Source organism: Periophthalmus magnuspinnatus, chromosome 19 (genome assembly GCF_009829125.3).
Source record: "Periophthalmus magnuspinnatus isolate fPerMag1 chromosome 19, fPerMag1.2.pri, whole genome shotgun sequence".
Classification (NCBI taxonomy): Eukaryota; Metazoa; Chordata; class Actinopteri; order Gobiiformes; family Gobiidae; genus Periophthalmus; species Periophthalmus magnuspinnatus.
In genome coordinates this window covers 18,140,219-18,166,984 of record NC_047144.1, presented here as the reverse complement: position 1 = coordinate 18,166,984, position 26,766 = coordinate 18,140,219, and the positions used below count along the sequence as shown (strand labels likewise).

Genomic DNA, 26,766 nt, shown 5'->3' with positions numbered 1-26,766 from the left:
TTAACCTTTTTTTTCATTTTCCGTTAGAGTCAAGGTTCTTTTTGCATTCTGGGTAGTTCTGACTCCACATATACACCTAAAAAAATGTTCTCAAGGAATTCTTGAATAGACTGTATATATAAATGGACAGAGCTAACCTGCTAGCTGCCATGTTCCAAACAGGAAATGATCATGAGGGGCGTTTCTGGCTCCATCGACTCTGGCTCCAATTCTGCTGTTGTGAGCCTTGTCATTTTGGTCTTAAAATGTCCGTATTAACCCGCTTAATTTCAGTATTGTGCCTGTAAATCAAGATATGAACATTAAAAACAGACAAATCAGGCACCTTCTTTCCCTGAGGTCACTCCCACTAGTGTTTGCAACAGGTTTGATTGACAGCGTTGCTAAGCATCCGCTCCTTACTAAACTAGTGTTTCGGGCGGCAAGGGGCGTTACCTTCAACAGCCTCGGATTGGCTCTTTGGTTGCTATGATACTTGCAGTCGGAAATTGACTCCAAATTGGCTCCTATAACTGCTAGCCTCACTCAGTCTACTTTTTTACACAGTCTGTGGATAGAATGTTAGAGAGAGAATTTGTCCCTCTTTAGCACGGACGTATTGTAAAACAGCTCCCAGAGTCAAAACGAGTCCACTGTGTGCTGTCTGCATCTAATTATAATGCGTTTTATTGTCTGCGAACCAGGAAATAATGCTGTCTTCATGCTAGTTGTGATAGATAGCTTTACTGTGATAGAAAACTCCGCTTTGATCCCTGAAAGTAGTGAAAAGTGCTTATAAACTCATCACGGTGAATAATCAGGATGCTCTGAATGCATAAGGTAACTGGAGGGAATAATTATAACATGAGCAAGTTCTGTTTTTCACATTTATAAAAGGACAGAAAAAATCCGATGCGACGCCTTTAAGTGAATAAATGATAATGCTTTCCACTCAAAATGTGTTTAAATGGTGAACGGTTCACGATTCCACAAAATCTGGCATTTAACTTGGCCTGGTGGTGCCATATTGTAGAGCATTTCATATCTCCATAGAGACAAGCAGGTGGCAGACCCTCCACCCAAAAAGTTACACAATGCACCTTTAACTCCAAATCTCTGCCAAAGTTCTGGTCTTTAGTTAAACCCTTTGTCTCTGTATTCTTATCTATGTGGCTCCTCCTCCTCTGACAGGTGAACCAGCCCACCCGCCGCTCCTCCTCCATGATGCAGTGTCCTGCTCCCAAATACGACAGGTGCACTTTGTCTTAATGTCCCACAGTGTCCCGCAGAGCTCGGACGGGACAGGGCCAGTCACAATCTGTCGCCATGGAGACCGGAGCAGGACAGAGGGAAGAGGAAACTAGAGTGGACGGCTGGTGTAGAGGTACGTTCGGGCGCCATCTTGGTACTGTACAGTAAAGGCTGAGGCTATGTCTGAATGTCTCCCCCTCTGACCCTTGACCCCTCACTTACTCCACAGCCCTGCTCTCTTTATCAGACTCTATAGAACCTCATTCACAGAGAGATTCACCCACAGTTCACTACAGTCAGGTCATTTGACTCAGGTCATGTGACTCAGGTCATGTGACTGGGTCTGGGTGAAAAATGTCTTGTTTAAACTCTGATAAAAGTTGATTTGTGTCATAAATACTGATCAGATTGGACTGGCACAAGTCTTTATGGACTAATAATACTCAGACAAGTTTATATCAAACTGGATCTCACATAAACAGACTGGATTCTACTCCTCTTATTTATTTTTCCCAATTAGTTAATGTTTCTTTGTAAAAATCTAATCTATTCATATTTAAAGATCCAGTACCAGATTTTTGCATTTAAGCAAAATTTGGCAAAACTCTTTCATCTCTGAGAGCTGTGAAACGAGCTTATAAACTCATCATGGTGAATACTTAGATGACTGTTGAATAATTGTTGATTTAACAGAAATTAAGAAAATCCAACAGTGAATCAGACATGGGTCAATAACAGATTAGGAACATTCACAGGAAACAAGCAAATGGAGAAGTGCCCTAGAGCGCCCCCTGTCCCCCTGCTTCGATGTAATATTTCTATGTATATTTTCCCCTATGACCAGAGGAGGACCATCCCAGCTCGACTGAACTGGACCCACCGTGATGCAGCCAAAACAGCATCATTAATAAAGGTGTAACTGTTCAGATACAGATACAGTCCAAACATGGCTGCCAGCCTCGCTCCACATTTACCCGTCCACACGTCCTCTGGTGTCTCTTACTCCCCTCGCTCACCCCTGCAGTCTCTCACCAGCACCATTCATCAACTTCATCCCAGCGATATCCCAGAGTTCCTTGCTCCCAGAGCGCAGCTGTGCCGGACAGCAGTGATGTATGGTGGAGCCGAGATGCCGGGACACTTATCTGATTCTCCATTATACTGTGTGAGACCAGAGAGCCGCTCTACTGTTTAAACAGATACTGAGCCAATACTGAAGCAGGGCTAAAGATGAAACAGATCCACCACCATGAGCACGCTTCAGAACAATTACACTCAGGTAATACACAGCCAAGAGGAAACGGAGGAAACAAGAGGAAACAGATGAAACAAGAGGAAACAGAATAAACAAGAAGAAACAAATGAAACAAGAGGAAACGGAAGAAACATGAGGAAACAGAGGAAACAGAGGAAATGGAGGAAACAAGAATAAACAAGAGGAAACAGATGAAACATGAGGAAACGGAAAACAGAAGAGACAAGAGGAAACAAATGAAACAGAAAACAGAATAGGAAACAGAAAACAGAATAGACAAGAGGAAACAAATGAAACAAGAGGAAATTGAGGAAACAAGAGGAAACAGGAAACGGAGGAAACGAAGGAAACAGGAAACAAGAGGAAACGGAGGAAACTGGCAAAATGGAGGAAACAAGAGGAAAAGGAGGAAACAGGAAGAAACAGAGGAAACAGGAAACAAGAGGAAACGGAAAAAACAAGAGGAAACTGAGGAAACAAGAGGAAACGGAGGAAACTGGGAAAATGAAGGAAACAAGAGGAAAAGGAGGAAACAGGAAACAAGAGGAAACAGAGGAAAAAACAAGAGGAAATGGAGGAAACTGGGAAAATGGAGGAATCAAGAGGAAACAAGAAGAAATGGAGGAAACAAGAAAGACGGAGTCCATGTTCAAATGTCTCCACTTCCAAACAGGAAGTGATTATGAGCGCGCTTGTTCAAAAATCCTCCAGCAGCAAAACCTCAACAACAAACAAACAACCAAACAGCACATTACAGGTGTTTATGTGTCTGAAGATCCTTGAAAAAGTGTAGGATGGTTTCCATGGAGTTAAATTGGTTTAAATGTGCTGTACCAAATTTTTACTGTCTAAAAAACTTGAAAAACAGAACTATTTCATTTTAAACAGTTTGCAGTGAACCACAGTCATTCCTCATTGACCTTATGCATTCAAACCATCGTAATTATTCACCATGATGAGTTTATAAGCACTTAGCACAACCAGAGACCAGAGTGAAGTTTGCAGTCAGAGTAAAGCTAACAACTAGTGTGCTAACATGCACTTCCTGATTATCAGGCAATAAAATGCTTTATAATTAGATACAGACAGAACACAACAGATTTATTTTGACCTGTACTGGGGAGAGACATTTTTGCTCAAATACCGAATCAGGTTCAGGGCCTTTAATCCTCAAAGCCTCACAAAAATAATCATGTGCTCTGCAGTCGTTCATTTCACTCTCGGAGCGTTGACTCTTTGATTAGTGCAGATAAAATGAGTCTGGACGGGCCGTACTTCATCCTCGCGCTCTGTTAATGACACTCATAAAAGTCATGTTCTGTGGACTTCAGAATGGAGCTGGTGAATCTGAAATGTCTCATACGATTTGACTTCATGGGCTGTAGGCACAATTAGAGATGCACCGATCCAGCTCTTTCAGGTCCGATATCGATACTTTGACTTTATGTATTGATACGCATTAATGACAGATACCAGTGTCGAGACAGAAAATGGCTCTTATTTCCTTAAAACAGAGAGGGGGATAATAGAAATAAGAGAAATAGAGAGGATAGAGAAAATGAGAGAGGAGACAGAAAGAGAGAGAAGGAGGATAGAGGAGAGAGAGGAGAGAGAGAGAGAAAGATGTAGAGGGGAGGAGTGTGGTCTAACAGCTGTGATGAATGGGAGAGGCCAGAGGAGAGCAGGGACACCGCAGATACATACATCATCCTACCCATCAGCCCCTGCTCCTTTATAAAATACTCCACTGGTTTAGCACTACTACTACTACTATTACTGCTACTGCTACTACTACTCCTCTATAAAATACTCAAAAATCTCTTCACTGGTATAGTATTGCTACTGCAACTACAACTACGACTATGATAACTACATTTAAAATGACCTTATAATTTTTAGACATATTTTGCATGTTCCTAAAAACATGTTAATATGCACAGTTGAAACCAGAAGTTTACATTCACTTTATGAAAAGACACATACACTTTTATTTTCTCACTCTCTGACATGAATTTAGACTAAATTTGTCCAGTTTTAGGTCCAGTGGGATTATCAAAATTATTTCTATTTGTTAAATGCCAGAATAATGAGAGAAGGATTTTTTTTAGACAATTTTCCATAATTTTCTTCAAAGTCAGAAGTTTACCTACATTTCATTAGTATTTGGTCCCATTGCCTTTAAACTGTATGACTTGGGTCAAATGTTTTGGATATCCTTCCACAAGATTCTCACAATAGTTGTCAGGAATTTTGTCCCATTCGTCCAGAAAAAACTGGTATAACTGAGCCAGGTTTGTAGGCCGCCTTGCTCACTCATGCCTTTTCAGGTCTACACATACATTTTCAGGGCCTTGTGATGGCCACTCCAAAACATTGGACTTTGTTATCCTTGAGCTTTGGGTTATTGTCCATTTGGAAGACCCATTTGCGCCCAAGCTTTAAATTCCTGGTTCATGTCTTGAGATGTTGCTTGAGTATTTATATTGGATTTATATTGGATTTTTCAAGACATCAAAGTGCTTTACATTGCTTTATGTGTCCAACCCACCGCCAACACTCACACATCACATTCGTATTACTTTTTAAACTATAGATTACGGTCACATTAGTCATGTCATGTCATGCAAACACCAACTACCATACTACTACTATTTTACAAAAACTTTCTTATAAATTGGTTTAAACTTTAAATTATTTTTGCTGTGATCAGGTTTTATTTCTGACCAATTAGGCTCTGTGTCTCCCGGGACTCGGATCCTCTGTGGGACTGAAGCTTTAATGAGACAAAGCTCGTAGGATCCTTTTTCAGCTTCATAAAAACAGAACAAATTAATCCCCCATTATCTCCTCAGAGGTCACAGAAAAGGGGATTCAACTCGTCTGATGTAAACAGGTCCGTTCTAATTATCAAACACACCCTAGTCCTGACCTCGTCCAGACCTCGTCCAGACCTCGTCCTGACTTTTTGGCAGATTCTGGAGGCGTTTGAGATTTTTCTGTTATCCTTCAACCTGGTATGTTTTTTTCCCCTCATTTTTAGCTTTACTCAGAGCTGTGTTTGAGAGATTCATAAACGTAATCCTCATAGACTGTATATATAAATGGACGTAGCTAACCTGTTAGCCGCCGCGTTCCAAAAAGAAGTGATTATGGGCGCACTTCCACATTCAAACTGCAGTTGTTTTAAAAATCTAGACTTTGGGTCACACGTGGGTCAGACATCTGCATCTTTAGTTTCATAATATCAGAGGTTTAAAGGGGCTGTACCTGAACCTGAAGTTTGGCTCAGTACATATGGTAAAAGCAGCTCTTGGGCTCAAAATGAGACTACTGTGTGCTGTCTGTGTCTAATTATGAAGCATTTTTATCCTGAATGAACCAGGGAGTTCGCTGTTAGCATGTTAGTTGTTGTTAGCGTTACCGTGACAGCAAAACTCAGATCTGGCCTCAAAGTTTAGGAATGCATTCATAAACTCATCATGGTGAATCATTAGGATAGTCTGAATGCATAAGTTCAGTGAGGAGTAACTTTAGGCCACTGCAAACTGTTTAAAATGAACTACTTCTGTTTTTCACATTTTTAAAATCAGGTATAGAACCTTTAATATTGTCCATCAGTGAAACGGCTCCCCCTCCTCAGATGGTTCAGGGATGTTTTACACCGATTGCTCTGGGGTCGCTCTGGGGTCAGCCTGGGGTCAGCCTGGGGTCAGCCTGAGTGATGACTCTTCTGTAAATGCCAAAACGATACATTTCACTTCCCAAAAACCTTGTCTAAACTGTATTTATGTCTTGAGGGAGTCAAACGCCTCAGTCCTGAGTAAAGATCTGAAGCTCAAAGCAAATGTTTAGACATTTCATTCTGACAAAGTCTGAAATTCATCATAGTTTTTGGAAAATTCTGGCCAACAAAAAACAAAAAAAAGTAAAAAGTTAGATATAAACAAATAAAAAATATTTCATAAGAAAAATCTGAAATTTCTAAAAATTCTCACTTTTCATCAAAGGGATCCCTCATAAAATATTTTTTTCTGTTAGTTATTTAAAATTAGCGGTTCAATATAAACAGCCTAAAAGCCTTGATTTATAAGGGAACATATTTATTGTAATGTTTGTGGGTCTATTTTTGTTTTTTGTTTTGTGTCATTCAGACATACAGTACAGATGTATAAACAGCTCTTGAGGTCAAAATAAGTCAGCTGTGTCCTGTCTGCATTAATTGCAAAGCGGTATATTTAATAGTGCACCTTAGCATGCTAGTTGTTGTTAGCGTTACTGTGACCACCCTGGTCTGAGAGTTGTGAAAAGTGCTTATAAACTCACAATGGTGAATAATCAGGATGTTCTGAATGCATAAGGTCAGTGAGCAGTAACTTTTTTAAGATATAAAAATCAGGCACAGCGCCTTTAAAAATACACCTGTATATTTCATATTCACTAGATTTTTGTCCTTTGTCTAAAAATCTACTAAAGTGTTTTTCGTCTCCCGTTTCCTCTGTGTGATGATGACAGATCTTTACTTCAGCTCATGAACTCTTCACAAATGAGAGTTTCAATTTGCCCTTGGCGTCTGTAATTGGTGCTAATGTGAGTGCGATGCTTTTGATCAGACGACACGAGGGAGACGTGAGCTCCAGAGCCGGGGGTAATCCCACGCTCTCCAGGCCCAGGCTGAGATAAGGCGGCTGGGATAAGCCCTCGTCAAACAGCCCCTAAGCCTCTGGAGCCTCGGTCACACTGTGTCTATTACACTCCACACTCTGAGAATAGAGAGATCAGGGATTAACACGAGACGAGACAGACACCTGGATTTGACAAATGCACTAAATATTTACAGTTGTGATCTGCTCCTGCAAATATGCAGCACATATATATATACAGTATATACTCTATATACAGTATATACACTATATACAATATATACTCGATATAAACAGACACATATGGGTTTTTTGGTTTTTTTTTTATCACTGTCTGACATGAAATCGGAATAAACATTTACTACTTTATCTCAATTAGGGTTAACAAAATTATTTTTATTTTGTAAATACCAGAATAATGAGAGGATTTTTTAGATAATTTTTCATGTTTTTTAGTAAGATTACTATGACTTTAAACAATTTGGGAAAACCCAGATGATGATGTCATGCCTTTGGAAGCTTCTTCATAAAAAAGACAGATTACAGTTAACAGATGCACACAGGGACAAAGACCATCATTTTTGGAGATATGTCCTCTGGTCTGGCTAAAATTGAACTGTTTGGTCATAATGAGCATCGTTATGTTTGGAGGAAAAAGGGGAAAACTTGCAAGCCTGAGAACACCATCCCAACTGTGAAATACAAGGGTGGCAGCGTCATGTTGTGGGGTTGTTTGGCTGCACTTTACAAAATAGATGGCATCATGAGGAAACAATATTATGTGGAAATACTGAAGCAACATCTCAAGACCCCAGCCAGGAAGTTAAAGCTTGGGCGCAAATGGGTCTTCCAAATGGACAATGACCCAAACATACTGCCAAACTGGTTACAAAGTCGTTTAAGGATAACAAAGTCCATGTTTTGGAGTGGTCATCTCAAAGCCCTGATCTCAGTCCAACTGAAAATGTACATGCAGACCTGAAAAGGCATGTGCGAGTATGGTGACCTACAAACCTGGCTCAGTTACACCAGTTCTTTCTGGAAGAATAGGCCAAACTATTGTGAGAAGCTTGTGGAGGGATATCCAAAACATCTGATCCAAGTCGTACAGTTTAAAGGCAATGGGGCCAAATACCAATGACATGTATGTAAACTTCTGACTTTGAACAAATTTATGCAAAATTGTCTAAAAAAAAATCCTTCTCTCATTATTCTGGCATCTTACAAATAGAAATAATTGTGTTAATCCTAATTGACCTAACACAGTAAAAGTTTACTCTGATTTCAAGTCAGACAGTGAGAAAAAAGTATTTTTATATAGTGTATGTAAACTTCTGGTTTCCACTGTATATACATAAATAAATACACATAAATGCATTACACATTTACAGTAGTGATCTGCTGCACTGAAACAACTGTGTGAAACAGGGAAGAGCTCCTTAATATTACGGTTTGTGTGGATTTGTTTTTGGCAGACCGACCAAAACAAAATATCAGCATGTACTGGAGATTTAAGGTCGATATCCCATACGCTAAGGAGGCCAGATATCGGCTTGATATATCGGCCAACTATAGATCGATCTATCTCTACTGACAAAAAAATCATTAATGGACGCACTGAACTGTTAATCTGAGGTGAGAGAAATGTGATTTTGTTCAAAATGATGAATGACCAATGAGATCCTTTGTTTCACATGCATCACTGAAATAAAGAAATCTAATTGGACGATCCTGTTTGGTTCAGATTAAAGACTAAATGGACCAAGTGGTGACCAGACTGATATAAAAGACACAAACTCTGGGTTTCACTGGTGAAAAATGCCTTTGCCATCGTTACATTGGCTCCATCGTCACATTAACCCTGTCGTCACGTCCGTCATCACATCGGTTCTGTCATCACATCCGTCGTCACATTGGTCCTGTCGTCCTTCTCTGCTCCTTTAGCTCAGATTAAAACTCAGGTTAAAGTCATGAGACATTCACTGACACATGAGTATGAGCTAAAGACGCAGCGAGGCGTTCACTGACAGGGAAATAACTGCGTAACTTTGAGCTCTAAGACGCTTACGGTGAGGAGCAGGTGTCACTGCAGATTAAACCACTGAAGGACCAGATCACAGACGTCAGATTCAAGGACCTCCAAAGAAAATTCAGTGATTTTGGTTAAATAAAATCAGGCTCCATTAAAACAACAATGTGTAACTTTTTGGCAGCAGTGTTTCGTCGGCATTAGTGACACTCGGCCCTAACCCTGTCTCTCTGGTCCAGGTCAAACTGTGGGCTGGACATGGGGATGTTTGTTTATGCTCCTCATATAAAAACTGTCTGGATGAATGCGTTTGTGTGAACTGAAATCACCTGAAGTCACCAGAGTCAAAAGGAAACATTTGACCCTCCAAAGCTAAACAGATTCAAGGCCCATATTCTTCTATTCTCTGATCTATTTTCTAATGTTGTTCAAAGGCCGTTCTATGCCGTTTGCAGCTTAAATTTTCCTTTATTTTTAATACTTTCTACATTTCATAAACACACAGAAGACCCTAGATATGTGAAGTAAGATATGTGGAATTATGTAGTAAAAAAAAAAAATATATATATATATATATATTTAAAAAAACAACAAATTAGAACAGTTATTTCACTGAGAGGGTGTGTTCAAACTTTGAAAGACTTTTGGTCGTGGTTCAAACTCTGAAGTCTGAGTCTGAGGTAAAACAGGCCACAGCTGTAAACGTTTAATATCTGGAGCTGCAGCTCTGACTGTTTGAAAATCGTCATGTGACTTTTCATTTAAAAATACATTTTACATTTAACTAAATTCTTATAGTATAGTATACTATAGTATACTTTATACTGATGATATGATTCTATAAGGTCCTGATCGAGACAAAGGGGAGAGCAGTTTTTATTTCTCTATTGTGTTGATAAAATAAGATATGAACATTAATAACAGACAAATCAGGCGCCTTCTTTCCCCACGGTTGTTCCCACTAGTGTTAGTAACAGGTTTGTTTGACAGTGTTGCTAAGCTCCTGCTCCCTGCTAAACCAGTGGTGCAGGTGGGAAGGGGCGTTACCTTCAACAGCCTCACTCCAGATTGGCTCTTTGGTTGCTATGATACTGCTAGCTTCGATGAGCTTCATTAGGAGCCAAACACTGTGGGTGACGTCACACTCTCTTAGTCCACTTCTGCACACACAGTCTATGGTCAATGTACACACACTTTCACTTGTTGCTAGGCTAACTGTAAACATGACATCACCAAAATATCACTATGGCCACACAGACGGTGGGGCAAAAATGTATTGTACTTTTAAAAAACACATTTTAATACCTTGATTTAGTACAGCATCTAGATTATCTGCACAGAGCCTCCATCAAGAGAGATTAAAATTGATTACAGTTTAGAGTTTCAATAGATTATAAAACAAAACTCACCAAGTTTCCACATGACCTGCTTCTCTCTGTCCTGAGACTTTATGAGTCTGTGTACAGGCTCTGCTCAGGAAGATGAAAAAGATGAAGAATTGTCAAAGAAAGTATTGTTAATGATGAATCCCCTTCTTACTTGTGGCTAATAGCGGACAAGCTAACGGCTCACTTAAACTGATTTACGAGCTCGGTTCTTCTCCCTCTTTAGAACAGGACTAACATTTGTTTTTGACCTTTGACCCCTGTAGCCTCCAGACACTCATGGAGCGTTCCAGAGCGGGACAAAAGACCAAGTGAAGGAGTGCTGGTAAACAGAGCCACGGACCAGAGCCACGGACCAGAGCCACGGACCAGAGCCACGGACCAGAGCCACGGACCAGAGCCACGGACCAGAGCCACGGACGAACTGCCATCTTGAATTCAGACACTGCATCATGTGTTGAGCTGGAGCCTGAGAGATGCTTATCAAAATTCACAGGACGGTTCAGACAGAGTTCAGACATGAGAGAAGGAGAGAGGAGAGAGGAAGAGGAGGAAGAGAGGGAGAGAGGAAGTGAGGAGAGAGGAAGAAGAGCGAGGGGAGAGAGGATGAGAGAAAGGAAGCTGAAACCAAATGGAATAATTGGAGATGATGATTTTTTACATTTTTATCAATTTTAATGTTTTTTATTTCACTTGTTTATTATATTTTTTTCACCTCTTTTAATGTATTGCTTTATTTTCTAGCCTGTTAAATCCAGACCATCTCTATTTTTATACAGATATTTTTACATAGATTTATAAATTTACATACATCTACAGGAGCTCATTTTGCTCAAACACAGGGTGAAAAATTGGTCTTTAAAACGTTCTTGTGTAATATGATTCTATCTGATTCATTTCAAACTAAATCTGCATCTGTGGGCGTGGCCAATCATGCATAACCACTTGTTTGATTGGTTGATTGGTTGCCAGGTCTGCAAAAACACCTGTATCCTGAATTTGCTTAAAGGTCCATATCACACTATTCACTGATCTCTGTTTTAATGTTGTTTCCTCGACACAAACAGACCTGGAGTTGTGTTTTGTTTCATTCACACATGTTTAAAACACAAACCCTGCATATTTAGGCTGAGTTCTTCTCTCAGACTGAAAACACTCTGTTCCAGCTTGTGATGTCATCATGTGGTAATACAGGAAGTGCTCCACTGTGTTTTTAAACTCCATACACCTTCATTACAATCATTTGGATCATTTTCAGCCCTGGAATTTCCAATCTCTACTGAACTAAATGTAAAAGGAGCTGGTACCTTGAAAACTTCATGACATCACAAGGTAGAACAGAGCATTTTGAGCTTTGGAGATGTAGAGAGACTAATAATAAAGTGTTACTCAAACATGTGTGAATGAAACAAAACACAACTCCAGGTCTGTTTTTGAAGAGGTAACATAACATGGATTAAAGTTCACAGAGTCAGTTTTGTGTAATCTAGCACCTTTAATGCCTTTGTACTTTATGTCACATTCACTTTTCCAGCTCTCCTTCCTCTTTCAGTCTGTTTTGGTTCCAGTCTGAAGTGACCTAAGCCAAATCTTCACAGTCTCTTTTTATTTCCCATCACAAAATCTCACCCCCAGAACACACGAGCTAATATAAGGTGGGTTACTGCAGATCCAGGGTAGATTTGAGACATAATGGTTCATGTGATGTGGGCCGTCCCAGGTTAATCCCAGGTGTAGTGTAAGCAGAACAGAGTCTGTGTGGGTCACAGGGGCTAAAGGGACTTGTACCACTGATCCAGGTTTGAGCCACTTTAAATTACACATTCCTTTGTTTGTGGAGCCTGGGGCTGTTCACACACTTCACACAGGTGAAGGAGGGATGTTCAGTTCTTTATGAAACACAACTTATGGAAAACATCTGAGGTCAAACATGGGCCAATACATGAAAAGAGCCAATGAGATCAAAGCCTGAAGCTGTTCAGAGGACTGACCTCGGGCAAAGAAGGCATCTGTTTTGACTGTTATTAATGTTCATATCTTGATTTACAGACACAATAGTGAAATAAAAACCCCAGGATCATGTAGAGCGAGTTAATACGAACATTTAAGAACAAAATGACGAGTCTGACAGCAGCAGTTACAGAGAGAGGGGCCACGTTTTTTCAATAGAAAGTGAATTAGAGCCGATGGAGCCAGAAGTGTGCCCATGATCACTTCCCGTTTGGAATGCAGTGGCCAGCAGGTTAGCTACGTCCCTCTCACACACACAAGAGGGACAGGCGCACACACACACACACACACACACACACACCCACACTGTGTAGTTGGTCCCTCTTCTCTAAAACAGCACTTAAAGTAACAGTGTACGATCAGATGAATGTGAGCGGACGCAACGCTCTGATCTGGATTTAAAGTGACGGCGCTGGCAGGTCGAGGGGAGTTTCAGTTTTCTTGTCAGGGCTCCTCCACTTTCCCTTTAGCTCACTCTGTCGCCAGAGCTGTGGCAGTTTGTGCTGTGACTGACACACACACATACAAGAGGGACTGGCACACACATACACACACACAAGAAGGACTGGCAGACACACACACACACACACACACAAGAAGGACTGGCAGACACACACACACAAAAGAGGGACTGGCACACACATACACACACACAAGAAGGACTGGCAGACACACACACACAAAAGAGGGACTGGCACACACATACACACACACAAGAAGGACTGGCAGACACACACACACAAAAGAGGGACTGGCACACACATACACACACACAAGAAGGACTGGCAGACACACACACACACACAAGAAGGACTGGCAGACACACACACATGAGAGGGACTGGCACGCACACACACACACACATACACACGAGAGGGACTGGCACACAGGTAGAACATGCAAACTCTACACAGACACAGGGAAAACAGGCAAACATAAAGGCTCGAGAGTCAAACCTCAGACCTTCTCACTGTGAGGCATGAGTATTAGCCACTCAGCCACCAATGGATGACTTTGAATTCTGCTTTTTGTCCAGTGTCTGTTTCAAAATATTGGCATTAGGTGAATTCTCCAGATCAGATCCAGGATCAACACCCAGGAAAAGGACCAACCCCCAAAACCAAACAAGCAACGGCCACAAACTAAGAGTCCATCTTAAAGATGTGGAGATGGGTCCCCTGCCCCCTGAAGCACTGAAGCATGGGTCAAATGCAGAGGACAAATTTCTCTCCTGGAAACATAAAGCATATCTCACTTCATACAGTTCATCTTGGCATTTCCAGATCTGAAACACTTTAAAACTGCAGCTGACAAAGGCGGAACCATCTCCTCTGCTTTCCCATCTCTAAGTCGACAAATGGAGCGCTCACTGTCCAACGCTGTCTGTCTGAATACCTCGCCCGCTTGTCTCCACCCGCCCGAGTGACAGTAATACCCGAATGAAGCGCTCCTCTCTAATCCTTCTACTGAGAGGTGACAAGATCTTTCTTTGGGGCGACTTTAGAGAATTAATCTGCTCATTTTTCTGGCTCTGATCTCGAGCTGAACACCGTCAAACACACACCTGTACAGCTCTGCTGAGGACGATTAGGTTCCTCAAATTAAATCTCGATGAAGGAACGCATTAATGCTGTACTTTAATGCTGTGTGTGTGTGCGTGTGTGTGTGTGCCTGTGTGTGGGGGTGCATTTGTATGTGTGTGTGTGTGTGTTTATTTTACACTATAAATGTTACTGTGGCATGTTCATCCAGGTGAAACTAAACTGGCACAAAGTTAATAATCTTTTCTGTAAACAATAAACTTTTTTTTTTTCACGATCACTTTAAAAAGGGGAGCCATTTTCCAGCCCCAACAACATGAGTGTTAGATGACGGTCTGGAAAGCCATGAGGTTGATGTGGTAAATTATTTATCCATCCATGGATAAATAAATGGAGGAGCAGCGGCTCTACTCTAATCTCCACTTGTGTGATTGAGCTCCATCTCTACGGGAGCACCCAGACACTCTGCAGAGGAATCTTTGCTCTTACCCTCTCCTTTGGTCAGGAGCTTTTGGTAATATTTTTGGATCCTAGGTTTAGATATTTCCTTCAAAAACAGACGTGCAGCTTTGGAACATTGTGATTTCTGCTGAATTGGTCCAGACTTTAGCCTTTTTACCAAATGAAACAACCTGAAAGTAACTTTAGTAGAAAGATGAATTTAATGCCCTACTGTGGAAGATTAGGGTTTTAGATCTCTGAAAGTCTGATGTTCCATTAGGTCAAACTGAAGTACGGCTAATCACAGTTAGCTACAGCATAAAACACACTGACGCCTTTTACACACTCTCACTGTCAAAGTCTCGTCTCTAAACCCGTCTCATGATGAGGCTCAGGTCTGCAGGTCTGATCCTCTCCTGAAGTTTCTACAAAGTTGTGAGGTCCTTAATATGGCAGCTGTCGCCTCGAATCTTAACGTTAGCACTGAAGCTAGCTCCGACCTGCCAGGACGCTCACCTAGAGTCGGACAGCCCCATAATCTGCTTCAGCTTTGGCTAATCGAGCAGACAGCGAGAAAGAAACCCACTCCACTGGCTCCGGCTCCGGGACGTCACCGTCTCCTGCCATGATGTTTGACTTTACACTCAAATACAAGAGTGTGAGCGCATGATGTGGAATAGTCTGATGAGAAGAGGAGAAGAGAAGAGGAGAGAGGAGGGAGGAGAGAAGAGGGAGGAGAGAAGAGGGAGGGAAGATGCCATGATGTTTGACTTTACACTCAGATACAAGAGAGTGACGCATGATGTGGAATAGTCTGATGAGAAGAGGAGAGGAGGGAGGAGAGAGGAGGGAGAGAGAAGGGAGGAGAGAGGAGGGAGAGGGGAAGGAGGAGAGACAAGAGAGGAGGGAGAGAAAAGGAAGGAGAGACAGAGGGAGGAGAGAAGAGGGAGAGAAGATGCCATGATGTTTGACTTTACACTCAGATACAAGAGAGTCTGATGAGAAGAGAGGAGGGAGGAGAGAAGAGAGAGAGAGGAAAGAGAGAGGAGGGAGGAGAGAGAGAGGAAAGAGAGAGGAGAGAAGGAGAGAACAGGGAGTTGGGAGACAGCAGAGAGCAAGAGGAGGGAGGAGAAGAGGGAGAGAGGAGGAAAGATAGAGGAGAGAAGACAGGAGAGGAGAGGGCGAAAGAGAGGAGAGAGGATCGAGGGAGAGAAGAGTTAAGAATTAAGGACTTGTTAAAGCAGTGAAATATCATTCTGTTCTCTCCAAAATATCAGATTTGGATAATGTCACATCAGAAGTGTTGCCACGTAAAAAGCAGATTTATTAGAAAAATGTGAGCTGTATTCGGAAGGTTGTTTTAAAGACTTGAAATGACTTGAAGCTCAAAACAGAGGAACACAAGACCAAGTCGAGTCGATTTGCCCATCTTTGACTTGAGTCTTGATTCACACTTGAGACTTGCTAAACGTGTGAGTGATCTCCTTCGTGTATGAGTAAACTTTGTCTAAGATGCGCAGAAGTCATGTCTCTGATCTTCCACTTCCTGTAGGTTCTTGGCGTCTGGCTTCACCTCAAGCTCTTTGTAAACGCCGTCAGGCCCAGTTTGACTTTTCAGTGTCAAAAGCGTCTTTTAGAAACATAATATCTGTAATACCTCCGCCATTTCCCCCCACCTCACCTCCTCTCTGTATCCACCCTCTCCTCCCGCTCCAATGTCGCTGGCCCATTTCCCCGTCACATTTTTCTTGCTTGAAAGCGAGCTCTTGAAAAAACCTCTAATTCTGTGGCACTTTGAGACGTGCTGGATGACGGAGCCATCGAGGTGATGGGCTGCAGCTTGAAAACGTCATTCACAGCAGAAAATCAGACTTTTATAATGAAAGTCTTTTTAGTTCGACGCCGTGAGTTTCGCCAATTGACTTGTCGCATTTACTCGTCAGATTTGGAGTCGAGACCTGAGCTGCACAGGCTTTAATGACAGGGGAGGACGTGAAATGTACTTTAATGTATGTATATGTGCAAAGGAAGGAGTTTCAATGAGAGTCAGGAAACCGAACCGAGGTGAGACCCAACACAGCGAAGCCAAGGCAAGGTTATTTGTACAGCAGAATTGGTCCACAAAGTAATTCAAAGTGCTTTACAGAATAAGACATGAAAATCACAATACAACAAATCAAAACATAAATAATCATGAACCTAAAGTGAACATTAAAAGAGAAGAGGCAGAATAAAACCCTTTTAGTCGTATGCACAGATAAACAGAACCGTTTGGAGCCTGGATTTAAACATTGTCAAAGTAGAGGCCTGTCTCACATCTTCAGGAAGAATGTTCCAGGTTTTAGCTGCACAAAACTCAAATGATGATTCCCCATGTTTAGTCCCCGTTCAGTCCCCGTTCAGTCCTCAGACTTGAGCACCAAACCCATGTGAGAAGTACGTCTTGGTTCTAGTCAGTACCTGAGCAGCAGTGTTCTGGAGCGTAGACATGAGACAGGAAAGAGCAGCCAAGATTCAAAATGGAGTTTTAGCTTTAACATGTTGAATACTTCACTGTGCGGATGTAAATATGTGAAAATTGTTTGGGTGTAGAACTTTGGATTTCTCATTGGTTGAGCGGCCAGATCCGCTGACCCACAGGTTGGTGGTGTGATTCCAGCTCACACAGGTGAATGCTGTCGTTGTGTCCTTGGGCAAGACACTTAACCCCCCTGTCCCCCGTGTCTGTGTACACTGGTGGAAAAGTGCCGTATAAAAATGTGACCATACATCAGTCACTATAGTAGTAGGTCTATTGCCTTCTAGCCAGAAGGTCACCAGTTCACAGAGATGGGAAGTATACTTTGAAAGTGTATTTAGTTACAGAATACTGCAGTGTATTTTGTAAAGCATTCAGATACATGGTCCAGAGTACTGTGTTCTGAATACTTGCAAAACTTTTACACACAGTTTTATTTAAATTATAGAGTAAAGACACAACATTAAAACAGGAAATATCGAACAAACAGTGAAACAAACATAAAACCATCACTGATCAGAGAAGTTCAACTCCCCTGTCTCACCACAAGAGTTTGAGCCTAAACTGTGAGATCAAATACTGCAGTGTATTTCCCTGATTTTAGTAAAGTTACTGTTTAGTAAAGTTACTGTACTCCAAATACCACCAAATAAAAGTAACTGTACCAGATTACAGTTACTCTAAATGAGTATTCAGAGTACATGTTCTCAGTTACTTCCAAACGCTGCAGGTTCAATTCCCACAACTAGAAAGGCGGGTTATGTCTGTCTGTACTGCAAAAAGTATATATTGTTTTTTAACTTAACTTATTACTTAAAAAAAGAGAGCCGTACTTTACCCTTTTCCTCTGATTTCTAGTTTTATTTCCTTTTTTTTGTTTTATTACCATGACCATAACCATAGGTGAGGGTAGGAACGTAGATTGACCGGTAAATCGAGAGCTTCGCCTTCCGGCTCAGCTCCTTCTTCATCACAACGGACCGATACAGCGACCGCATCACTGCAGACGCTGCACCGATCCACCTGTCAATCTCACGCTCCATCCTTCCCTCACTCGTGAACAAGACCCCGAGATACTTGAACTCCTCCACAGGCAGAGACTCACCACCCACCCGGAGAGGCTCATGAGCTCTGGGTAATGACCGAAAGGACAAGGTCGCAGATACAAGCAGCTGAAATGGGCTTCCTCCGCAGAGTGGCCGGGCGCACCCTTAGGGATAGGGTGAGGAGCTCGGTCACACAGGAGGAGCTCGGAGTAGAGCCGCTGCTCCTACACATCGAGAGGAACCAGTTGAGGTGGCTCGGGCATCTGCTCAGGATGCCTCCTGGACGCCTCTCTAGGGAGGTGTTCTGGGCATGTCCCACGGGGAGGAGGCCCCGGGGAAGACCCAGGACACGCTGGAGGGACTATGTCTCTCGGCTGGCCTGGGAACGCCTTGGGGTCCCACCGGAGGAGCTGGAGGATGTGTCTGGGGTGAGGGAAGTCTGGGAGTCCCTGCTTAGACTGCTGCTCCCGCAACCCGGCCCCAGATAAGTGGAAGAAAATGGATCACACCCACACACACCCACCCCCACACACCCACACACACATCTGGAGTCAAAATATCTAACATCTTTTATTGTCTCAAATATCACTATAAAAATAAAACATTACCATGAATTTCAGAGTTAGGGACTGGTTTACGACATGATTTGGCTTAAGTATAAAATTGATTCTAGTGAAATGAAAAAGTCCAAATCAATATTTATCTGCAGACTAAAATCATTTAATAATAAATTAAAGGTACAGTCACAGTTAAAGGAGGCGCGTCACCTGCAGGATTCCATGCAAACAGTTAAAGTCATACTGTGAAACATTCTCTCTGGAGGTTTATGCCATAAGTGGATGATTAAAGCCAAAGGAAACAAGCAGGAGGAGATTAAGAGTTGGGTTTGTGGAGATGCAAGCCCGCTCAGAGTATCCATGTAAGTTTTTCTAAGCTTTCCAGTGCCAAAAAAAACAACCTATACATGTATATTTTAGCTAAAAGGTTGCATACCGCGGCTTTAATTAAATGAGTCAAAACCTATAAAACGAGATACCGTAAAAACAACCGATCTGAACAAATGCAGCCCTTGTGTTCACGTGTCCGTACTTTTGACACTCTTTATTTAACCATTATTAATATAACAAGACCTTTTACTGTGCCAATCAAATCCCTTTAAAGTGGAAGCGAGTCCTTAGAGCTTCAAACTGAAACAACCCCGTGTCGCAGTCAGCTTCTGTTAAACCTGCCACGTTTATATTCACGGCTGAAGGCTGGACTTTGCACTTTACCTGTCAGCTCCATACATTTCATGCATTTGATATATTTGATAGCGGCCGTTTAAACTGCCGTAACAGAGGAAGGTTTGACTGTGAAATGATGCAGTGTTCTGAAGGTAAAATGGCTCTGGCTCTTATAATGGCTCTGATGGAGGAGTGACAGAGTGCCGTTCTAATGGAGACGCAGTTACGGCTCATTCAAAGTGGAGTCTGAGAGGCTGCGCAGGTATTTGGATCCTGAAATGGCTTTTTGCTTCTTTATATGAAAATAAGACGTCTGCGGGTCTCACTAGGGCTTAAAATGGGGCGACAGCGGGTCAGTTGGTAGAGTGTTCATGCTCTGATACAAAAGTTGGCGATTCAAAACCCACTCTCCGTAGGTGAATTTATACAAAATGTACAATAGTGGAATAAAAAACCCTAGAATCATGTAGAGCGGGTTAATACGAACATTTTAAGACCAAAAGGACGAGTCTGACAGCAGCAGTTACAGAGAGAGGGGCCACAGTTTTTCAATAGATAGTGAATTGGAGCCAGAGTTGATGGAGCACCCATGATCACTTCCTGTTTGGAACGCAGCGGCTAGCAGGTTAGCTATGTCCAGAGATATATACAGACTACAGCTGCAAAGTTGGGACAGTCGTCATAGCAAGTAACAACTCAAAACTAAATGTATCTTTTGAATGATCAACCGTCTTCAAAATGGAGAGATGTAACGGGAGTGTGTGGAGGAGTGTGTGGAGGAATGTAAGGAGGAGTGTGTGGAGGAGTGTGTGGAGGAGTGTAAGGAGGAGTGTGTGGAGGAGTGTGTGGAGGAGTGTAAGGAGGAGTGTGTGGAGGAGTGTGTGGAGGAGTGTAAGGAGGAGTGTGTGGAGGAGTGTAAGGAGGAGTGTAAGGAGGAGTGTGTGGAGGAGTGTGTGGAGGAGTGTAAGGAGGAGTGTGTGGAGGAGTGTAAGGAGGAGTGTAAGGAGGAGTATGTTCACATGTGTTTCTGCAGTGAGGTTGAACATTTAAACACGGCCCCTTTAAACACAACCCTTTAAACACGTCCCCTTTAAACACGTCCCCTTTAAACACGTCCCCTTTAAACACATCCCCTTTAAACACATCCCCTTTAAACACGTCCCCTTTAAACACATCCCCTTTAAACACGTCCCCTTTAAACACATCCCCTTTAAACACATCCCCTTTAAACACGTCCCCTTTAAACACATCCCCTTTAAACACGTCCCCTTTAAACACGGGCCCTTTAAACACGGGCCCGTTAAACACATCCCTTTAAACACGTCTCCTTTAAACAGGGGCCGTTAAACACACCCCTTTAAACACTGGCTCCTTTAAACATAGCCCCTTTTAAACACGTCCCCTTTAAACACATCCCTTTAAACACGGGCCCGTTAAACACATCCCTTTAAACACGGTCCCTTTAAACACATCCCTTTAAACACATCCCCTTTAAACACTTGCCCCTTCAAACACATTCCCTTTAAACACGGTCCCTTTAAACGCATTCCTTTAAACACTGGCCTCTTTAACCATGTCCCCTTTAAACACATCCCTTTAAACATGTCCCCTTTAAACACTGGCCCCTTCAAACACATTCCCTTTAAACACGGTCCCTTTAAACACATCCCTTTAAACGCAGTCCCTATGTAAACAAAGCTCTCATGTTTTATGCAGACTTGTTCCATGTGTCAGCTTCAGCTTCATCACAAACATGTTTATGCTTCAGTGTTTTGTCTCATTACAGTTAAACACATCGGCTTAAAAAACAGATCTGAAACATTCACTGTGGGAATGGGACACTTCAGTCAATCTTTGTATTTATTTAATTTAAACATGAGCATAAAACTGGAAAATACACAAAAATCACTGATCGGGGAGGGTCACAGGCCAGAGTCATGGGAGTCAATGGTAAAATGTTCAGCGCACTTTACTCAACAGTTAAACTTATTACAGTTACAGATGTGAAAAGTATTGGTTTGACTGTGCAGTAACTAACTAGTAAAAAAGTAGTAATATTTACTTACAGATATTGACCAGCAGGTGGCGCAGTGGAGCCTTTCTGTAGGGAGTTTGCATGTTCTCCCTGTGTCTGGGTGGGTTTTCTGTGGGGACATCAGGATTGTCCTAAAACACAACAAAATGTACATCATGTTAGCTACATCTTCTACTTCTGTTTGGATGCAGGTTCTGACCAGGTCCAGCTCAAACTCTAAGGACTTCAGGGACTGGCCTCCTGGTTTAGTCCTGGTTTAGTCCTGGTTTAGTCCTGGTTTAGTCCTGGTTTAGTCCTGGTTTAGTCCTGGTTTAGTCCTGGTTCAGTCCTGGTTCAGTCCTGGTTCAGTCCTGGTTCAGTCCTGGTTCAGGCTCCAAACGGTTCTGTTTAACTGTGCGTATGACTGAAAGTGTTTTATTCTGCCTCTTCTCTTTTATGGTGATTATTTATGCTTTGATTTGTTTGTGATTTTAGTGTCGTTCTTACTCTGTGAAGCTGAATTTGAATGACTCTGTACCAATTGTGCTGTACAAATAAACTTGTCTTGCCAAAGTGCGTCACATAAAAATCAGCACAAAAGAAAGCTCTGCAGTGACCCACAGGCTGCTCCAGTGTCGTAGAACAGAACAAATGGGTCAAATGCAGAAGACACTAGTCCTATGGTCAAATATGTAAACAAATATGTTACAGACAAAATGTTCGTCTTAAGTTTGAAATCTATAACCTTCGACATGATTAATGAACTGATCTCAGCCCAAACCCAAAGCCTACTGGCCGTCAGAGGTATTACACCGTCTCGTCTGTGATGTTTTATTTTGTCTGGAGTGACGAGGAGCAGAGAGGAGGCCCTGACAGACGATGAAGAGGACGAGGGTCGACACATGACAGAAGAGACGAAGACGCCACAACGAAAAAGGAAATCAGTCAGACAGCAGCGTGGCGGTCGGCAGCCATGTTTGACCGTGAGCGAGGAGGAAGAGGAGGAGGAAGGACGGGGCGGGGGTTGGGGGGATGAGGGAAGAGGATGAGGATGAAAGAGAGGAGGAGGAGGATGAAGAGGAAGATGATGATGAGGAGGAGGAAGAGGATGAAGACGAGGAGGAGGAAGAAAAGGAAGAGGATGAGGATGAAGAGGAGGAGGAGGAAGAGGAGGATGAAAAGGAGTAGGAGGATGAAGAGGAAGAAGATGAGGAGGAAGATAAGGAAGAGGAGGAAGAGGATGAAGAGCATGAAGAGGAGGAAGAATAGGAGGAGGATGAGGATGAAGAGGAGGTGGATGAAGAACACGATTAAGAGGAGGAAGAGGATGAAGAGGAGGCCAATGAGGAGGAGGAAGATAAAATGACATCTGTTTATGACATCAAAGTTATAGGGGTCATGTGACATGACTAATCCTGGCCCTGTCCTTCATTCTCAAAAATATTCACAAATATTTACAATGACAATTTTACAGGCAGTAGTGTTTTTACAGACCGTGTTTGTACAGACTGCGTTTTTACAGACAGCAGTAGTAGTGTTTTTACAGGCAGTGGTCTTTTTACAGGTGACAGTAGTGTTTTTGCAGGTGACAGTAGTGTTTTTGCAGGTGACAGTAGTGTTTTTACAGGTGACAGTAGTGTTTTTGCAGGTGACAGTAGTGTTTTTACAGGTGACAGTAGTGTTTTTACAGGCAGTAGTAGTGTTTTTACAGGTAGTAATAGTGTTTTAACTTACTGGTGTCACTTGCTTGTTTCTTGGGCAGGATTAATGACATTGCTTTACCTAGAATGTTTCACAGTATAACATATCCATGGAGACAAAAAGGTGGCAGACCCTCCACTGGAAAAGTTACACAGTGCACGTTTAATAAACCATTTCTTCCAATCAGAGAAAATCCCCTCCCCCAATCACAAAGGCGCCTGTGTTTAGCCCCAAAACTCGCTTCTGAAGGTCATTAAACCTGCCCAAAGCGTCTCAACATGTTTAAACACGTTTGGTGAAGACGCTGCTCTGTTCCTCAGTGTCACGGCGCATGCGCTCTTTACGCACGCGCCCAGTATAAAGCTCCACTTAGTGCACGCGGTGGGTTAGTTGTGAGGAGCGCGTCGCTGTCGTTCTGGTCTGGATCTACAAAGGCGCGAGGGGCGGAGTGTGTGAGTGTTTTTACCCGGAGCCGCGTCGCCCGCAGCGCAGACCCACAGTCCCGGGGAATGACGGAATAACACTGGATCTTTTTTCCCTTGTTTTGTCGCTTCGTTTTGGGGATTTATAGTTCGTTTGTCGCCTTTTGGGTCGTTTCTGTCGCACGCCACAGCTGATGTCATGTCCTGCTTCGCTCTCTCCACGCCGTCCGGGTCATGAGCACGTCTCCAGCGGTGTCTGTCCTAAACAAGACCCCGAACACAGCGTGGAGGAGCGGGCCCCCCGGTGCCGCGCTCTGCCCCGTGTCCCCAGCGGACCCCCAGCGCCAGGCCAAACGACTCCCCATCAAGGTGCTCAAAATGCTGACCGCTAGAACTGGACACATCCTCCACCCAGACTACCTCCAACCGCTGCCCTCCACCCCGGTCAGCCCCATCGAGGTAAGGACCAGGCTGGGACACTGGAAGGGGGATACACGGGACGAAATGAACTGCGCGCTACGTGGATAATACATGTTTTTACGCACGGACGCTGTTGGATGCCTTGTTTGTTATGCGGCTTCTTTTGACGTGGTTTGGGGCTTAAATCATCTCGTGATCTTTTATCTTTGTGGACATGTCAGTCACAGCTCGTTAAGTGCGTTTGGAGAGTGTTTGTCCCTAAGTGAGCGACACTTTGAAATAAAAACAAATGTCGCTTGTTATTCCACATAGCGTCACCATCATGTGGAACATTTTAATGAGGCTGGTGACAGTTTTACGCACAAATGTCATGTGTAGATCGACTTTGGCGCACAGATCCAAACGCAAATGTAGGAGACACCGCGGGCTTTTCACGAGATTTAACAGTTGGTAAAATGGTTCTAGGTTTGTGATTCGTGTCATTGACTGCAGACTTCTGTCATTTACTGGAAATAAGTGACTTTTGCAAACGACGTATCTATAAAGTCTGACGCTGGAGTGGACAGATTTACGCGGATTTTACGCACATCCGGGCACATTTGTCCCGGAGTCTAGCGCTGCTAAACCGTAAAGTAATTTTACATTCATTCGTTTAAGTTATTATGAAACCGTCAGGGGCCCTTTGGTTTATTTGGTGAAACGCACGTGTGCTTAATGCGTAAGTGTGCCACACTGTGGCGCGCGCTGTGGCTGTTTAACACAGGACCGTCCTAAACGTCCCGGAGCTTTACGTCACCTTCATCCAGGACATTTTCGTGCGTAAAGCAGAATTTGACGTCTGTGTTTGTAGTTTTAATGAAGACTCTGTTTTTTCTCCCGCAGCTCGATGCCAAAAAGAGCCCTCTGGCCCTTTTGGCTCAGACGTGCTCTCAGATTGGGAAACCGGACCCTCCCTCCGCCGCTAAACTCTCCTCCTCTGCGGGTTCAGGCTCCAGCGGCTCCGGGGACAAAGACGCCAAGGCCCCACTGAAGATGAGCGACCTCGGGTCTGAGGACAAGTCCAGTTTTAAACCGTACAAAACGGACAAGAAGGAGTCCGGCAGCGTGGAGAGGAACGGCTTTCGCGTGCCCAGCGCCACGTGCCAGCCTTTTACGCCGCGCACAAGCAGCCCCAGCTCCGTTACGTCTGCGTCTCCGGCGCCAAGCGACACGAAAGACAAGGACGAAAAGAAAGAGGACAGACCTGACTCTGTCCCGAGGACTGTAGCAGAAGAGACGCCTAAAGCGGTTCCTGAGCCCGCGCCCCCGGTCTCCTCCTCTGGCTCCTCTGGCCTGGGGCTCGTGGCTCCGGTGTCTCCGTACAAACCGGGCCCGGGACACGTGTTCCCGTTGCCCGCCGCAGGGATGTCGTACCCCTACGGCTACCCACAGCCTTTTTTGACACACGGAATGACCCTTGACCATAAGTCCAGCGCCAGTAGCGGCGCGTTGCTGGGACAGTTCTCGTCTCTGGCTGGAGGAGCGAAGGGGGGGAGCCCGCTGGCAGGAGCCTCTCCCCCAGGACTGACCCCGGGACTGTGTCGGGACCCGTTTTGCCTGGGGTTTCACTGCGCGGGGCTGAGCGGCAGCGCGGCCTGTGACTCTTTGAAGAGCGGGTATCCACTCATGTATGCGCCTCCTGCCGCGCACGCGCCTCTGCACACTGCGCACTCTTTCCCGGGACACGCGCTCTACCCCTACGGCCTAGTGCCCAACGACCCGCTGCCGCACGCGTGCAACTGGGTGTCTGCCAACGGCGCGTGCGACAAACGCTTCGGCACGTCAGAGGAGCTGCTGGCGCACCTGAGGACGCACACGGCGCTCACCTCTGACAAACTCATACCGGGTTACCATAGCAACGGCTCGTCCCTTGCGGTGGCCGCGGCCATGGCTGCCTCATGTCACATGCACGTGCCCGGCGGCAGTCCGGGCGCGCTCGCGCTCAGAGGCCCTCATCACGCGCTCGGACTGTCCCGGTATCACCCGTACTCCAAGAGCCCGCTGCCCGGGAGCGCGCCCGGGGCCGTGCACGTGCCCCCTGGGCCCGCGCAGTACTACTCCCCCTCCCCGTACCTGCTCGGACAGAGACTGACCCCCGCACTGTACCAATAACACCCGCTGTGATGCTCCAACCACCCGGATGTGGATTATATTGATCTGGAGTCACGTGACGCAGGTGTCCAGGGGTCAGCGGGGGTCACACAGAGCCCGGATTTATCAGATTGTATTTTAATAAAGTTATTTAAGTTTATCTGGAGAATGACAGTGACGCAGTGGATCTGAAGAGGCTTTTCTTATTTAAAATATTGTAAATGTCACATTTCAAACACGAGTAAAATTTACATGAACCTTCTGTTTTCATCTTTGACTCGTTCAGATCCCGAGGTTTACATCCACACATCATATCCCGAGGTTTACATCCACACATCATATCCCGAGGTTTACATCCACACATCATATCCAGAGGTTTACATCCACACATCATATCCAGAGGTTTACATCCACACATCATATCCAGAGGTTTACATCCACACATCATATCCAGAGGTTTACATCCACACATCATATCCCGATGCTCCAGTTCAGCCTGTTTCACACGTGATGCTCTGTGGTGCAATAAACGTGTTTTTTCTCACATCTGGAAGCAAAAAAAAACAAAACTTTAAACCAGGGGAATATTTGTGGATTTAAAAGCTACAGTTTTGTGCATAGGTTTAATTGTGAATATAAAGAGGGTCAAAGGTCACAGATGTAAAAATCCACTCATCAAAAGGCTGTTGTTTCTCTCATCAAATGTCACAGGAAACACTGCGACATCTGAACATGATTTTAACATTGGCAGAACATGTGAC

The 26,766-nt window shown here is 43.7% G+C and overlaps 2 protein-coding genes across 2 annotated transcripts; both read left to right on the top strand.

The window, feature by feature from the left end:
* The first annotated feature begins 1,305 nt into the window (after positions 1-1,305).
* On the top strand, positions 1,306-21,573 carry LOC129457202 (proline-rich protein 9-like). Its single transcript, XM_055229846.1, has 4 exons — positions 1,306-1,363; positions 2,255-2,343; positions 20,089-20,317; positions 21,545-21,573. Exons 1-4 carry the CDS (start codon positions 1,306-1,308, stop codon positions 21,571-21,573), a joined length of 405 nt encoding a protein of 134 aa, XP_055085821.1.
* Positions 21,574-23,432: 1,859 nt separating this feature from the next.
* Positions 23,433-26,229, top strand: LOC117387815 (zinc finger protein 503-like). Its single transcript, XM_033985389.2, has 2 exons — positions 23,433-23,914; positions 24,758-26,229. The coding sequence occupies exons 1-2, from the start codon at positions 23,690-23,692 to the stop codon at positions 26,024-26,026; spliced, it is 1,494 nt and encodes a 497-aa protein (XP_033841280.1). The 5' UTR covers positions 23,433-23,689; the 3' UTR covers positions 26,027-26,229.
* Positions 26,230-26,766: the final 537 nt, after the last annotated feature.

Excerpts from the sequence above, each read along its gene's own strand:
- LOC129457202 (XM_055229846.1), top strand. The coding sequence starts at position 1,306 with ATGGAGACCGGAGCAGGACAGAGGGAAGAGGAAACTAGAGTGGACGGC. Across the intron at positions 1,364-2,254 it reads AGTGGACGGCTGGTGTAGAG|TCTCTCACCAGCACCATTCA; the intron begins GTACGTTCGGGC and ends TCACCCCTGCAG. Across the intron at positions 20,318-21,544 it reads GGAGGAGTGTAAGGAGGAGT|GTTCTGACCAGGTCCAGCTC; the intron begins GTAAGGAGGAGT and ends GTTTGGATGCAG.
- LOC117387815 (XM_033985389.2), top strand. The coding sequence starts at position 23,690 with ATGAGCACGTCTCCAGCGGTGTCTGTCCTAAACAAGACCCCGAACACA. Across the intron at positions 23,915-24,757 it reads CCCCGGTCAGCCCCATCGAG|CTCGATGCCAAAAAGAGCCC; the intron begins GTAAGGACCAGG and ends TTTCTCCCGCAG.